This window comes from Poecilia latipinna, unplaced genomic scaffold, assembly GCF_001443285.1.
Source record: "Poecilia latipinna isolate Pla-1442-1.1 unplaced genomic scaffold, P_latipinna-1.0 Scaffold201, whole genome shotgun sequence".
NCBI classification, from domain to species: Eukaryota; Metazoa; Chordata; class Actinopteri; order Cyprinodontiformes; family Poeciliidae; genus Poecilia; species Poecilia latipinna.
Genome location: NW_015112817.1, coordinates 501,088 through 517,082, shown reverse-complemented (window position 1 = coordinate 517,082; position 15,995 = coordinate 501,088). Strand labels below are relative to the sequence as shown.

Sequence of the window (15,995 nt, the reverse complement as noted above, 5' to 3'; positions counted from 1 at the left end):
CCTCGTTCCTCTCCTTCAGGGAACAGTAGTTATATGCATAACCTTACGTTAGTTGCTTTACTTCAGCCAACAAAACAAGCCACTGCCAAATAGTGTTTACTGCTGAACATTGTGATGCTGCTTAATATAATTTCAGGAAGTTTAAATTAGGTTTTTGTAATTAATCTCAAGGGACCATGACAGTTTAAGAACAATGAATGAAAAACACAATTAGTACTTTATTGTTCCTTTATTTTTTTTTTAATTTATTTATTTAGGACAGCTTGAGTTCTGTGAGGCATCAATTTCATTATGAAAAACAATATCAGTGGTTGATGATCAGCTTTGCAGGGAGGATCGTTTCTTTTTCAATTACTGCTATAACTGTATGGTTGGATTGAAATACAAACTACTTCATTGGGTTAATTTTACTTTCCCAAAGAAACAATCTAATGCTTTTTGCTTCAGTACCAAAACTGATTATTATCCTAAAAAAATGCTCCATCATCAAAACTGATTGGGTTGATAGAATGTGGAAGCATCTAAAAGTGCTGGTGCAGTTATTGCAAGGCTTTTAGTGATTTCTACCCCGGTCCGTGACCTGATATGCTGTTAGTGATTGTGAAAATGTGCTCGTTTTATTCATGGAGTCTTTAACTGCTATATTGTGAAGCTATTAGACAAATGTAACTGCATTTTCTCATTGACAAATGCAGACTTCATTGCTGAAAACTACTTTTGCTCAATCATCTAAAGTTCCTAACTGCTCCCGTTTATCACTTTTCAGCTACAACAGCATGTATCTATCGTTTCAGGATTCTTATGTATGATTTTTGTGCTCCAACATAAACACTGAAAGTTTCCTTTAAAAAAAGAAAATCAATGGGTTCAATAAAGTAATAGACTTTAAAAAGAATAAAATATAACTTAGAAAAACAAAGTATCTCCTAAGTTCCTATTATAAAAACCCCAACCATGTCCATCTTAGAATTGCACATGGACACTGGGAAGTCTGTAATTCACCGTCTTGTGTAAATTATGAACCCTCTTCTTCTCGTGAATCCAATTCTTACTCATTTCCAAACATGTGAGCTGCTTCCCCACGTGATCCAGGTCTGTTTGTGTAGCCAAAATGTGGGTCACTCAGAAACAATTGACTGCAGCAGGAATTCATTTTAATCCAAACATCTTTAAACAAAATTATTCCAAACTGAAACATTCTCCATTTAAAATCTCAACTCATCTGATGTCACAAACACACCTCCACTGATGAATTCATGTGATCATAGAGAAATTTTACTATACTAATAAGCATTAAATATCAAGCTGCACATACTGAAGTAATTCCAAAAATTTGAGTATCTGAGTATCTGTAAAGATTGCAGTTCCCATTAATTAAAATGATTGCAAGCTATACTTCATACTGATCCCATCTCTTTTTATGCGGTTAAAACATCTGTCTCATAAACTTGATTGTTCGATAAATTGCACATTATTGACTGAAGTCTTAGAATGCTCCACTTTGTTTCCAGCATGGTAGCCAGGGACAACATTGCAAACAAGGGTTCTTCTTCTTGTAAACTTTGGCCCTGGCTAATTTACAATTTACATCTTCAATATGTTCCTCTGTATTGCACACATTAAGTTGGATATTATCAACAAGTAAACCCTGTTCTTCTACGAGCATGGCCATGTCGAGGAACAGTTCGTGGACCTCCTTCAGTCTGGCCTCCAGGTCCATCAGCTCTTTATGTCTGCCTTTGATATCATCCATGGCTGAACGGCATGAACGGCTACCATCCTGGCAAAGGTTCTGGGACAGCTCGGTCCAGCCCTCACCACCTTTGTCCACCAAGTCATTCAGATCTTCCTCGCTCATTTCTGCCCCCATTATGGAAGCTTGTCTCTGTAGCCTTGTCCTGCATGCGCCTCTCTGTTTCTCCTCAATCTGATGGTAGTCACTCATGGCTTCACGGAAGGAACAGATGAGCGTTTCATACTGGGTACGGGCAATGCGAGTAACTGCAGTGTTGGGACCATTTTTCTCCTCCAGCCTGCTGCACTCTTTACCCAGGTTCTGTATTTGGTTATACAGAGACTCTGCTCGATGATGGATTCCTCTCGCAATGGAGTCAGAGTCCCTTTTCAGAAAAGTGAGACGTCCCACAGTTGTGCCATAACGCTCATTGTGGATCCTCAGGCGCTGAATCTCTAAACTAAGCATGGACATATCTTTGCGTATGGAACGCGACTCCTCCAGGATATCATCCATTTCTGTAGAGTAATCAAAAATGACAGCATCTTGAGTCAGAGTCCTCTTGTCTACGTCGTATTCAGGTCCAGTAAGCTCCGGCTCATAGTCCTCCTGCTCTTTGCTGATGGTCTGGAGTCTCACCAGCATGTCCCGCATTTTGCCTAAGAACCCACATGAAGAAAATGTTGGTTATTGGATCTAAAATGGTGGATGAAATATATTGTCAGACCAAAAACAATTGTAAACTGAGGCTTATGTAAAATTAATTTTGGACATCCTCAGGATAGTTCAACATTTTAATTTGAGATTGTGTTAAAAAAAAAAGAAAAGAACTATTAGCTAAGCATCAGACTCCCCAATAAGATGCCCAGTAGGTTCTCAGTCACTCCTTGCTGGTGCTGGTGAGGCAAAATTAGACTATATTATAGCTGCAGGAAGGTCCATCAAGAACAGCTTGTGTTATACATGTGACAAAAAAATGCATGTTTTCTCCCAAATTTAATGCAAGACTAGCTTATGGTCTGATGAAACCAACAATGAACCTTATGGGTCACATTTCCGAAAGTCAATGCTCAAACAGCATGTCTACTATAGATATTGGCCGTGGCACATGATGGGGTTGCTTTTCTTCAAGATGAACTGGATTTATTTTGTTGCTTTTTGTGAAGGTGGAAGAAATGATAAATAGTTCTAAATAATTGTTTTTGACCAACACCCTTTAGTTCTATACAAGAAAGCTGAAGATGAAGTGAGATTTAAAGACTAATAAACATTTAAAATGTCCTAATAAGAGACTAAATCACAGAGATCTACAGTCACCTGCAGATCTCTGTGCAGGTAGGTGGTGGACAAGAGATATCCTCTCAGCCTTACAGATTTGGAGAACTTTTTAAATTTTCAAACAGGCTGATAAGACTCCAATAAGAAGCCTAAATGCTCAAAGTGAAGCAGGAGAATGGTCAGCAGATAATAAGTTAATGGATGTTCATAGTTATTTGTGATATATTCTGTCTTTCACCCCATTCTTGTCTGAGATAAATACTTGGATAAGTTGGAAGAATGAATGTTCACAGTTAGGTAACCAAATTGTTGCAGCTGTTTGATCATTTTTAGAGGACATTTCCTTCCTTTTCAGTTCAGTCATAGAAAATCAAATATTAAAAGTTGAAATTGTTTTGAAATTAACCACAGCATACTTTTGTCCCTCTCTAAAACATAACATTTTGAACAGGGGTGTGTACACTTTATCTGTATCCGATGTGCAGCTTTCTAAATGTTTTTAGACATCCACACAAAAAATGTCTGCCTCTTAGCAAGTTTGTATTTTGCATTACAGTGACATTTTATCTGTTACATTGGAAGCAGTCACAGATGACTGGCTCAAAGGAATGTCTTTTTTTAAACCAGGAACAAGGAAGATAATTTACTGAAAACAGAGGTAATGACAATGAATGAAGGTGTGTTACAAATATCTTATGCAAGTGTGGCTTGATTTAAAAATACTTTGGTGGTCTCATTTGACTCAAAATATAATCTTGTTCTTGGAGTTTTGCTGAATGCAGTCTCAAAATTAAGAGCTCTCGAAAATTACTTTCACCACCGTTGGTTAAAAATGTGGAATATTTGACATATTTGCTGAAAATCTCAAGCGCATTCTTATTATCGACACCAAAACAGTGTTGGCACCAAGCTGCTGAGCATTAATTAAGTTGCCCTAAACAGCTACCCTCATATCAACAGGTGGCTTCAATTTAACTGAGAAAACAAATCTGAAATTGTTCAACTAAAAAATTAAAACAACTTACCGTTTTTGGAGTCTCACAGTATCCAAAAAGCAAGTAAAACCCTTTTCAGCTTATCTTGTTTGTTTCATCCGAAGAGCTTGTGGCATTTTTTCACTCTGACGAGAAGGAAGTCAGCTGTCTGCTCAGTGTGCAGCCGCCTGCCACCCCTGCACAGGTGACATACCAAGGCCTTCCCACTAAAACACCATAACTTCCTCAAAGACCAAGCTTCTGGCATTAGCATAGCCATTATGAGACTCAATAAAGAGTCAGTCCTATCAAAGAATCCATTTGGAACATCTGCCGGTAATTTTTCTTCTCAAAACTCTAAAGAGTTTCCCTTTGAACTGGAAAAACAGCCTGCATAGTTTAGGCATGTTGAGTTAAGAATCCCTCTATATGATTGAACTGAATTGACTTTTTATCTGTAAAGTGCCTTGAGACGACATTTGTTGTGTATTGCTGTTATGTAAATAATCTGAAATGAGTTGTATTAGTATATATTACTGATGTGGTGAAAGCGCTGGAAGAATTAAGAACTCTAAGAAAAGAGAAAGGAGAAAAAAAGTCATGTCGTGGGTGTCCACTGTCACTCCTCAATGGCAGGTGACCTGCATGTTTCCTGCTATAACAGATCTAAATCAAATGGCTAAATTTGTCAGGATCTTGGGTTGTTTGAGTTTGTTTTGGGCTTTGTTGTTATTTGTGTTTCTTACTATTTTCTATTAATTCTGCCTTGTTCCTATTTTTTCATCAGTTCCTTTTTGGTGATTGTAGATAAGATTATTTCTTGTGTCTAGTCCTTTCCTTTGTTACTCTAGGTTTTATTATATTTTGTATATCTAGTTATTTGTTAGAATTATTTCCTAATCCCCAATGTGTCACTTGCTCTTTCTCTTTTTCTCTTCAGGCTGCCTACTGCTTTTTCCTCTCACACTTGCAGCCTGTTAGCTCATCAGCTCAGGTCCTTGTTCAGCATTCAACCTCCCAGTATTTACACCTCTTTCTCAGTCACTCCTTGCTGGTTCCTACTGTTACTTCCATTTCCTCTCTGTATCTCTCATATTGCCTTGTGCTATCTAATTATTGTTTCTTCTGATTTTATTTGCATTCTGCTCTGCTCCCTGTGGATTTTTTGTATGTTTTTTGTTGCTCATGTTTTTCATTAAATACCTTTTCATCATTTGTTCCACCTCTCTACTGTTCTGCATTTGAATCAACAATCAACCAACAACACATTATGACAGAATTAGCTCCTCCACATTGCATCAAGTGAAGGAAATAATTCAAATTTAAAGGACTGACTTACTTTGGATATCTCTGGCCTATTTCTAAAATTATCCAGTTTCCTGAACCTTCAGTTCGGACCTTTCCATTCCACAGCTCAGTGGACAGGGATTCTCGGCTTAACATCTCCTTAACCCAGCCCAAAAGAAGTCCCTTCAGGGAGACACAAGATGTTTTCCTGAGGTACAGGAAAGTGTATCATTTGGCACATGTTATTTATAAATATTTATCACATGAAGAACATCAGCATCACAGCAATCTCAGACATAATGGGATAAAAAATTATTTTAGCTAAAAGTAATGTCATGATAAAATCCTTCTGCAAGGTCTTTGTTAGACGCAATGTTTGTTATGCAGGGATAACGTTCAGATTTGTAGGCATCTCTAAAGCTACATGAAATGGTTTGGTAGCTTTGATACATTAATACTCCATACAAGAAACCACATTATGAAAAAAGGTAAGAAAGGAGTAAATATACAAAAAAGTAATAAAAAAAAAATGTTGTTAAACAATATGATTGTACCATAAACATTTATTCTCTGTTGCAGCCAAAAGATGTCAAATCTCACCAATTACACATTGTTGTTTATAATGAATATTGACTTAAAATTAACAATCTAAAATGAATCAAGGACGGCTGAATTGCACAAACTTTAGAGGCAGTCTTGTTTACACTTCTGTCAACATCCTTTAAACATATTTTGCTTCTAAACAAGGAGGTTTACAATGGCACTTCATTCTACCTAATTTGTTCCAGTAAAGTTTGGGACCCGTAAAGTCTCAATGGCAATAACTACATCAACAATAATTTAAAACAATTTTTGTCACACCCCATTAATAAAATAATGAATTGAGAACCATGCAGACACTTTCTATATAAAGTGTCTATATATAAATCACTCTCACTCTCAGGGTCATGGCAGCCATTGGGCGTCCTGAGCAATTCACCAGTCCATTTCAGGAATTGAGATACTTGTTAATTTAATTTGAAACAAGTTTTACATGAGTATATATATATATATATGTCAGTCTAAATGACTGTGCTAATTGCTCTACCTTCAGACCTTCATTGAACTCCTTAAAGTTTTTGTCTTTCAACAACAGTGACATGTATTGCTTTGCAATAATAACTGGAATGTATTGAACAAAGATATTGCATTGAATGTGATTCTGGTCTTTACTTGAAGCATGGGAAGCAACTGCAAAACATCTTCTTAAACGGGTTATTGTTGCTATGCTTTTTAGCTAGATTAAGCTTGACAATGGCGTCTTGTAGGCCTGCATCGGTTTTTTGAACATTTGTTTGGATATAGTCCACCATTGGGCCCTGCTCCTCCACCAGCAGGGCAATGTCCAGGAATATCTCATGGATTCCCTTGATTCGGTTCTCCAGATCTACGAGCTCTTGATGGCGCTTCTCAATCTGGAACAGAGCCGATCGGGCCGTTTTGCCTTCGCTCACAACATTGTCACTAAAGATGTTCCACTGGCCCTTCTCGATCATCTCCTCCACATCTTCGCCTGATACATCGCGCCCCACTATCTCCATCTGCCTCATGATCTGGGCTTTGCAGTTCTCTCGATGGGCCATCTCGGCCTCGTTATAGTCAAACATTGCGTCTCGAAAGCCATTGCTGAGGCAAGCGTACTGGGTTCTGGCGATGCGTGTGATTGCAGAATTTTCACCATGCTCTTCCTCTAACTTGTGAGCTGTTCCATCCATTTTGTGTAGGTAATTTAGAATACCCTCAGCCCTCTTCTTTATGTCGGCTCCTATAGCATTGGAGTCTTTCTTAATTGTGCTCATGTTAGTGTTGCCCTGGAGAATGCGAGAGTTCTGCTCACGGAGCCTTTTAACCTCAAGTCGGATAAGCTGTATCTCTCTATGTATGTCCTGGGATTGAGAAAAGACATCATTGAGAGCAGGGCTGTTGTCAAACACTATCGCCTGGTGAGGCAGCTCGTCTTCCAGGTCGACATTACTGAAGGAGTCAGAAAAGGTGGACTCTTGATAGTCCACCGACTCGTCACTGGCGGTGGGCATTTCCTGCAGTTGACTTAGTCTGTCCCTCATGTTTACACTGGATTTCAGGGGAAGCCTTGAGATTTCAAGAGGATCGTCCTTCTCTGAATGTTGTCTCTCCTATGCACATTAATAGAGATGACTCACCTGGCATAAGACAGAAACACAAACTTTAGATTTACAGTTTAACAATGATTTCTGTAATTCTCGAATCTGTAAAGAAAATCTATATTTTACATTACTGGAAAATCCAGTAAATTTACAGTAATGTGTATTTTTTTAACTGGGTGTCTAAAAGTCCTTTTTGTGTTCCTTCTTCCTTCAGAGTCAACCCACCCAACGCCCATCACTGGCTTAACAGGTTCTCCAAAGAACAGGCAAAGGCGTAGCTAGTGACCAAACTAGTTCTCACAACTTGTGATGTATGACGTCTTTGTCCAAGCATTAGTTTTTATCTTGAACACAAGTGGGGCATCAAATTATCTTTTAAATCAGATAAAATTCTTCTACATGGCATCTAGTATTGCCTCAGCTTCCAACCGAGAAGACATAACTGTGAAGTAAGCTATTTTTTTCATTCAGAACAATCCTAGCAAAAAAAAAAATAAATAAAATAATAAAAATAAAAATCCAGTGGATTCTGGTGTAATGAAGGTGTTCAATTTATTTATGTGTAAAATAGATATCAAAATAATTAATAATTGTGTTCATTTTATTTTAACAAAATTTTAGGTGATTATCATGTTTTCTCTCTCAAGAAGGAGAATCTTCTTAACATAAATTTTAGCAGACCATCAGGCAATATATTTCCTGAAACTTCATGGTACAGAATTAATCAAAATCTGCATATTTTGTTAAAATAATTAGGAAATTCTAAATATTTTGTCCAAAAAAAAAAAAAAAAAACCGTTTTATGCCTAAAATATATTTGTATGAATATGGCTATATTGATTAAGATCGAGAATGGACCGCAACACACACTTACATCTCGTAATCTTTTCATCTCCATTCACAATTTCCTGAAAAAGGAGGTGAAAAAAATGTCCTCCTAATCTCATGCAGAGGTGACTTGATTAAAAGCAAGAGCCTTACCTGTTGCCTTAACTGTTGTGCGTAGAAATCAAATCTTGTCCTCTGGTGTTGGCTGAGTGAAGCGCCTCAGCAGCATCTCCGGGTCTGGGGCCGAGCGCTCAGAGTGAGCAGAAAAAACAAAGCGCTCCACATGCGTAATGGAGCTATCTTTGGAGCCTTAAAGCTGGAATTGTTCCGTGGCTTCGTTAGGGCGATGGATTGCGCCACGTCACGTACCAGAAAAGATGTGACATGAAGAATGAGGTCCGGTCGGTTTAGTCTGAAGTGATTATGTTCGCAAAAGGTGTGATTGAGCTGGGAGAGCCATTACGCCTCTACCATAAATGTACGGAGACTGTAAGAAACGTTTTTTAAAATGTTCTCCTTCAACATCTCAGATTTATGCGCAGTTTGTTACTTTTAATTTGTGGCGTTCAGGAATTGAAATAGACGAGAACCTGGACTGAAATAGGCAACCGAAAAAGATTTTCCCATCCACGCCCAAATTATTTTTAAAGGTGCTTTCTTTGTGTGTGGGCCTATGTCTGACAGTGAGACAAATTAAAACCAACAGACAGGTAGAACCAGCTTCTCTTACGCGCATGCTCAAACAACAAATAGAAATACAGTGACTAAAAAAAAGTGAATTCGACTGCATGTGGATTTGTTCACACATTATGTAGACTTTTAAAATCATAAATTAACATTCTGCAGTGTAACTAAATCAGTTGTGAAAACAATGTCTCACAACAAAAACTAAATCTCTTTAAATACTTTTTTTGTATTTAAATTGGGGACACAAAACAAGGGAATACTATTATGTATTTTCTACTTGTCTGAAGGTATTTGTTAGGATCAAGGGCATGCACTGGAATGGTTCATTCCTATCTGTCAAATAGGAACTTTAATAATCCATATTGGTATTATTGATTAATTGAATGTCCCCTCTTAGTTATGGTGTGACTCACAGCTCTGTCTTTAGTCTCCATCCTGTTTTCATTGTATTTTGGAATCAAAATCATTTTGCTGATGATTTGCAGATTTATTTGCCTTTTCTATTAAAAACTTGAAAAGGCAAACTTTAATAAAATTCGTACAGGATTGTCTCAGAGATACATTATTTGGGTTGAAGGTCTAGTTTCTATATAAACAAATATGAAGCAAAAATTGTTGTGTGTTTGAGTTCCAGCACTCTTGGACAGGCATACTGGTCATAAGTCATGTTTGGTAACCAGCAGCCAGAAATTTTTTTATTTTTATTTCTAGCACTGGTTTCAAATGTTATGCTCAAATTCTATTGTTAAGGTTATTTTATAAGGTGAAAGAATACTTTTCACAGTAGGACAACAAGAAAACATTTTCTTTTTATCTCCTGTTATTCCATAGAGACACAGAATGCAGGTGAGTTAATTGGGGGATTAGGAACAGCTCTGGAAGAAAGTAAACAGGCAGATTGAGGGGAGGTAAATAGTTAACAAAGATGAACTAGACAAAAAAGAAACTTCAAACCAAGGGAAAAACAAGACTAATATTGGCAGAAGATAAATCAAAGTCTTTGTTGGCCAGAGGATTATTTTGAAATATTTCAAATATTGCATAATGTTTGAAAAATCAAGCCTAATCACTATTTTCCTTAGACTGGAGAGAAATCAATAGCATGTGAAGTATTTAAACATCAATTACAGTGCAAAAGGTTACTAAGGTCTGAGTTACACACCAGTCATATGATCATATCAGATGTTCTCCTGCAATAGTGGGGGATAAAGACTTTGACAATCAAGTTGTTTATAAAAGATAAATTCTGCATGAATGCTTTTTTGCACATCATTTTATTGTGTGCCATGGCTTTGGGGCTGCATGCAACCAAAATGGTATCTGCCCCTCTTAATTTTATCTGTAAAATCCTGTGGTGCCAGTCTCTGAAGACCCTGACAGTTGAAATTGCATTCTAAAATAGACTAAAATCTATAGATGGATGAATGGAAACTCCAATTGCCATCTAACTCCAAATGTTTCAATAAGACTTAGATTAGGTCAAATTTATGATAATATAAGAGAAAGCTACTCTTCTTCTAGACAAGGTCATGGATCTGATGGGCTGAACAACAATGTTATCAGCGCACGGACAAGGGCCCTTACTTAAGAACAAAACCTGGCCCAAAATTTTATCACATCAAGGCAGGGCTTGACGTGCCTGCACAACCTGAAGCTCCATTACTCTGTAAAAATAAAAACTGAATTTTCAAGACGTCAGTTTCCTCTACTCAGCACAGGTCATTTATGGTCCGCTACTTGATTTGTTTGTCCCACAAGCCTCACTGTCTGTCAATAAGTTGAAAATATACTTCTTACACGTCCCCATTACATAAAAATTACATAAAAATGCAAACTTTTAATTAGCTGATTTATCCCTGTTTGATTTCAAATGCAGTTTTCAGTCATTTGTCTTCTATATTTGATTTAATATATCCTGTTTCATGTTACTGTTTATTTTACATTTTGAAGTTCTTCTTGGAGCCTGGTTATGATTCATCAGCACAAAACACATGCAATTTCTTACCAGATCTTAAGATTTTAATCACGTGTGTATGTGTTTCTTGCTCCCTGATTTAACTTTACCTGCACTAGAGTGTTTGCTGATTTTGTGATGCGTTCACTATACCCTCGGATTTTCTAAATAAACCAAAAAGGACCTGTAAAATTCCATATTAGTAAAGAAAGCGACTGTTCTGAGCTTACTTGGAAATTCCGGGGTTTGTTTTAACATAATAAACATCTGAAGGCAGTGACGTTTAAGTCATAAAAGCGCTCGATAGAAAAAACCAATTGTTCGGAGAGAAACTATCACATTTAAAGTGAGTTGCGGTTGAGAGACTGCACGTTAATTACTTGGCATCATATGCAAGTAATTATATGATGGATGTCGCGTGGATGTCTCCCGGTTGGGACGACAAACAGCCGGTTAACCCTTCGGAGAGAAACTATCACATTTAAAGTGAGTTGCGGTTGAGAGACTGCACGTTAATTACTTGGCATCATATGCACGTGTTGTGTTGTTACAAACCACCATTTAGCCTATTGGAGATTTATTATATTTGGAGTTTATAGAAAGCACAGGGCTGTGGACATTTATACTTCCGAGTACCCCTGAAGTTACCACACCTCCATCAGTACCCAGAGACTACCTCAACTTATTTTCTTCCTCTAGGAAAGACTCCTTCGTGTGCTACTCTAACGGAGAGTCAAGGACCCTTCTGAGACCCAGAAACAAAGTAAGAAGTCACCATGAAGCTGGCCACAATTCGCAGTGTCTGCTGTAGCGTCCGAGTGCGTGCTTCCCGTCCAGGAAGCAGATTCAGCGGCATGTCGCGTGGATGTCTCCCGGTTTGGACGACAAACAGCCGGTTAACCCTTCGGACTGCTAGCACCGTTACTAGCAGCGGGACGAGCCCGACTTTAACTGCAAACTTCGGGAAACTTTTCAAAGAGGACGAATGGTCCGAATGCAGCAGATCAGTGGGGTAAGAAATGTTGTGTATTAAACGTTTATATTTCAATTCAGTATATTTTGGCTTAGTTTTGTTTAGAAAGTGTAACTATTTAGTTCACTAGAGAGACAAACGGCTCCGGTTTGGCTAACAGCCAGTTCCCCACGTGCACCCAGATGATGCAATCTCTCTGTGTTGTTACTAAACATGCAATTTATACAGCAAACACGGGCAAAATTAATGGAAGAAATTAATGAATAGATGGATGATTGAGGGAAGTTAATTCATTACCAGTTAAGATGATATGCTGTAAATTCAGGGTAGTTTGTTTTACAAAGTTCTATTTTAAATATGGGATTTCATCTGACATAATGTTGGTTTCTAGTTTTATTTTTTTGTGATTTTTTTTAAAAGAGAGAATATTGCACCAACAGTTTGAGATGGGGTTGATAAAGTTAATGTTTACATTTCTGCGTAAAATGTAGGTCATTGTCACTATAGAGGCCCCTCCCACTCAGTTACCAGAGATAATCGGTCTTTCAGTCCCAATACAGACATTTAATTTGGCACACAAATTAACAAAATCCGTTCTATTTCAAATTGATTGTGGTAATCCAGTTGGTGTATATATGCATTATTTATTGATCTATATGTAAAGGAGGAAAAAAGAAGACACTGAAACAATGCAGCAAAATTTTGCTTAGTAGCAAAACAAAACGATGATAAAATATTCCTGGTGGAACAGTACAATAAATTGAATTGTAATCTTCATCACAATTCTTGGGTAGTACTTCATTACCCACTTCACAGTATATTTCAGTTCTACAGCTGTCTGTGGCTTTTAAAATCTGCTTGGCTTTCACCATTGTAAAGCTGTGTACCTTAATGCTTATTTACAGGGAAGTAGTTCAGAGTACCCAGGAGGCAATTGCAACACTGCAAAGAAGAAGTCCTGACATCCAGCCCCTGCTAGTCATTTTACAGGTAATGTATGGCATCGCCGTTCCGAAGATCATAGAGACAAAATATAAACTCCAGCAAAAGCCTTTTTAACTGTACTTGACCAAACTTTGTGGACATGACTTGATTTTTCTTAATGTGCCTTTGACCTCAGGAGTATCTTTTTTTTATTGACACTGTTGCGTTGCTGTACAATCTGGTTGGTCTCTGTGTTTTAATCATGATTTTGTGTTCATCTCGAAGGCTGGTGAAAATGGCAGCATGTTGGAAATCAATAAGAAAGTTGCTGGCAAGGTGGTCTTCCCTTTTTCTTTTTTTTTTTACACTCCATTGTGTGAATATTTGTTTTTGAAATTTACTCAGTGGCTGAAATATCCATGTCTGTCTCTTCATAGATTGGCTTGAATGTCACTCAGATTTGTTTGGCAAAGAACTGCAGTGAAGATGAAGTAAGTAACACTGACTAACAGGTTGGATTCCTTGTAAGCAAGTCTGTACATGCTTTGCCAGGCTTCTTTTGGGTGTGATCATGGTTGCTTACTTTTCAGTGATTTAGTCAATATTTTTAACTTTATGCTTCTAATGTAATTATTTATTCATTTGTGATGTAATTGTTAGCCTAGCTGCTTGATATATTGTTGGTGAAGCTGCTCAACAGCTACTTTGGCTCAGCTGGGTCTTCCCTCCTTATTCATTCAGAAGCAATGGATATTTCTGGGAATTGCTCAGTCGTTTATTTAATAGCAGGTGATTCATAGTTCCTGCTGCTCAGCTTCTCTACTTTCACACATCTTTGCTGTTTCTGTATCTTTGCTTGCATGTAGATAATAGAAGAGTTGCTGAAGCTTAACGATGACCCCAAGGTGCATGGAGTCTTTCTCCACCTCCCACCAGCTTCCCTCACTAGTCGAGTGCTCAACGCACTTAAACCAGAGAAAGATGTTGATTGGTAAGATCTTGTGAGAGTATTTTGGCTGACAGAAGGATGAGCATTATTTCATGGATGGTAAATGGTGTTGAGCTGTAGGAACATGTGATAAGTTGCACAAAAGGGCAACTTATCACACTTGGCTTACTTTTGACTTGTGATGTTTACCCACAAGTCAAAAGTAAGCCACTGGTCATGGTTTGTCCTAAAATATTGTGCATGTCACATTTGATCCCAATCAAGTAGGCCTGCAAAATATTAAGACAAATTGTACAGCATGTGTCTTCCTAAAACAGGGGAATGGGAACATTAGTAAGGTACGCTATGTAATAACCACAAATTGAAGGGGACTGGTTTAAAATCATGAAAGTTTAAGTTCTTTTACTTAAAAGGCCTCAAGTTGTGCTTATTTTTATTCTATCGGTATAATGAGCAAAGTTAACCTCTTTATCTTGAAAGCAGAGCATTTGAACTTTTAGTAGACTGTATGTGATATTTTAACAAAGCTTCAGGTATATGGAAATTACTTCTTCAGTCTATCAAATTCTTTCCAACCATAGAAAGTTTTGTTTAGTAATATGTGATGAACTTTGAAGTAAATGCATAATAAACAAAGCAATACATTTTTCAAAACTTTTTTTTTTTTGTTCTTTTTGCTTCTTGCAACATAGCATTTCCAATTTGAATATAGGCCGCCTGGTGAGAGGAGACATGAGCAAAGGTTTTGTACCACCGATGGCAAGTGCTGTTTTGGATCTGCTGGGAAAACATGGTGAGTTTCTGCCAAAACAAGCTCTTTGTCGTTTATTGCAAGAACACTTGAGCATCTCTGTAAACGCAGAAGGGCTGTGATGATGTGTATATATTTTTTTTTCTCTCAATGTTTGTCTTAATATGCCATTTTCTTTGTTTGGCATATAAAAGTTGCCTCACTGGGACATAAAAATAACCTTTTGTATATCCATCCAAACATCATCAGTGTTGCATGTTAATAATTTGTTTCTTCATGATTTCATTGTCTGCATGTGTGTTTACTTGGATGCTTATTACTGTATTTGAAATAAAATATTCCAGAACAAACATTTTACTTATTTGAGCATGATGTCTGAGTGATCACTTTGTTACTCATTTTGACTAATTAAGAGTTGTGTAGAAGCAAAATATTAGAAAATATGTATTATTGTTTTACACAATGTTTTCATTTAATTGAATGCTTTTCATTGTTTTTTATATTGGATGTATTTATACATCTTTCTTAAATATTTTGAGAGTTGTGAAGAAATCTACATAGTTTATTGAACACAGGACTTGTATTCCAACATGTTGTAAATGTTTTTGCAGATGCGTCTTTGAAAGGAAAATCAGTGTTGCTGGTAGGAGGACAAGGACCACTCAGGTTGGCCCTACAGTGCCTGATTGAAAGAAGTGGGATGACTGTTCAAACAAATCATTGGAACTCGAATAGCTTGAAGACACAGGTTTGTTGAGTTTCATTGTATCTTTTTTTTTTGATACCATTCTGCTATTCTAGTAAATGACCACAAGGGGACACTATTGGCTTCATAAAATGTGATCCTAACTAAACCAACTGATATTTGTTTTCAACTTGTATTAATGTGTGTTTTTGTTCACCTGTAATTTATGTCTGAGTTGCAAAACACATTTCTTAGTTGTGTGCTTTCACTTCTTTCTTCATTAGGTATTGCAGGCTGATGCTGTATTTCTTTTAAGTGCGGGAAACATGGACATCCCGCCGTCCTGGGCTCGACCAGAGACGGTCATCATTCACTGCGAGTCGGCCCTGGAGCCAGGTATGACTGATTACTTTCTACATGCCTCCATCTGAGCAGAAAGTTAACTAGACAAAGCATTTCTTTGCACTTTTTTTTTAAAGATAAAGCACAATCAAGATATATTATGTACAAAATAATTGAAATACAAGATGGAAACAAACTGGGAGCCAGAAAAAAGAAACAAAATCTGTTATTTGCTCTGATTTGCATGTGCGACAAATGGCTGTTTGTTAGGTGTGATAGTAAGTGCATTGCAGTGAATAGAGATGAATGCATGAATAATTTACTAAAATACTCACAATGATAACGCTTGTGTTAACTGAGCAATCTACTTTAACTGGGAAAACCTTTTTGCTGAACTTTTTTTTTTTTTTTTTTTTTTTTTTTTTTTGGGTTTTAAAAACTTTCCAAAAAAAATAATTTTTTT

The 15,995-nt window shown here is 37.2% G+C and overlaps 3 protein-coding genes across 5 annotated transcripts in view; 1 reads left to right on the top strand and 2 right to left on the bottom strand.

The window, feature by feature from the left end:
• Window positions 1-1,132: 1,132 nt before the first annotated feature.
• On the bottom strand, window positions 1,133-4,368 carry LOC106946721 (syntaxin-11-like). Its single transcript, XM_015031293.1, has 2 exons — window positions 4,039-4,368; window positions 1,133-2,394 (listed from the first exon to the last, which is right to left on the bottom strand). Exon 2 carries the CDS (start codon window positions 2,387-2,389, stop codon window positions 1,487-1,489), a length of 903 nt encoding a protein of 300 aa, XP_014886779.1. The 5' UTR covers window positions 2,390-2,394; window positions 4,039-4,368; the 3' UTR covers window positions 1,133-1,486.
• A 1,211-nt stretch (window positions 4,369-5,579) lies between these two features.
• On the bottom strand, window positions 5,580-8,860 carry LOC106946720 (syntaxin-11-like). Its single transcript, XM_015031292.1, has 2 exons — window positions 8,421-8,860; window positions 5,580-7,475 (listed from the first exon to the last, which is right to left on the bottom strand). Exon 2 carries the CDS (start codon window positions 7,377-7,379, stop codon window positions 6,483-6,485), a length of 897 nt encoding a protein of 298 aa, XP_014886778.1. The 5' UTR covers window positions 7,380-7,475; window positions 8,421-8,860; the 3' UTR covers window positions 5,580-6,482.
• A 2,340-nt stretch (window positions 8,861-11,200) lies between these two features.
• Window positions 11,201-15,995, top strand: part of mthfd1l (methylenetetrahydrofolate dehydrogenase (NADP+ dependent) 1 like) — a 31,484-nt gene continuing 26,689 nt past the window's right edge. Inside the window, exons 1-9 of one of the 3 annotated variants that reach the window (XM_015031289.1) lie at window positions 11,201-11,394; window positions 11,608-11,920; window positions 12,787-12,871; window positions 13,091-13,141; window positions 13,243-13,296; window positions 13,672-13,796; window positions 14,447-14,547; window positions 15,117-15,253; window positions 15,475-15,586. In XM_015031289.1, coding sequence (XP_014886775.1) covers window positions 11,685-11,920; window positions 12,787-12,871; window positions 13,091-13,141; window positions 13,243-13,296; window positions 13,672-13,796; window positions 14,447-14,547; window positions 15,117-15,253; window positions 15,475-15,586 — 901 coding nt within the window. In that variant the 5' untranslated portion in view covers window positions 11,201-11,394; window positions 11,608-11,684. Of the gene's footprint in view, window positions 11,395-11,464; window positions 11,921-12,786; window positions 12,872-13,090; window positions 13,142-13,242; window positions 13,297-13,671; window positions 13,797-14,446; window positions 14,548-15,116; window positions 15,254-15,474; window positions 15,587-15,995 lie in introns of those variants that run through there. The other 2 variants (XM_015031288.1, XM_015031290.1) reach the window with 2 other exon arrangements.

Excerpts from the sequence above, each read along its gene's own strand:
- LOC106946721 (XM_015031293.1), bottom strand. The coding sequence starts at position 2,389 with ATGCGGGACATGCTGGTGAGACTCCAGACCATCAGCAAAGAGCAGGAG.
- LOC106946720 (XM_015031292.1), bottom strand. The coding sequence starts at position 7,379 with ATGAGGGACAGACTAAGTCAACTGCAGGAAATGCCCACCGCCAGTGAC.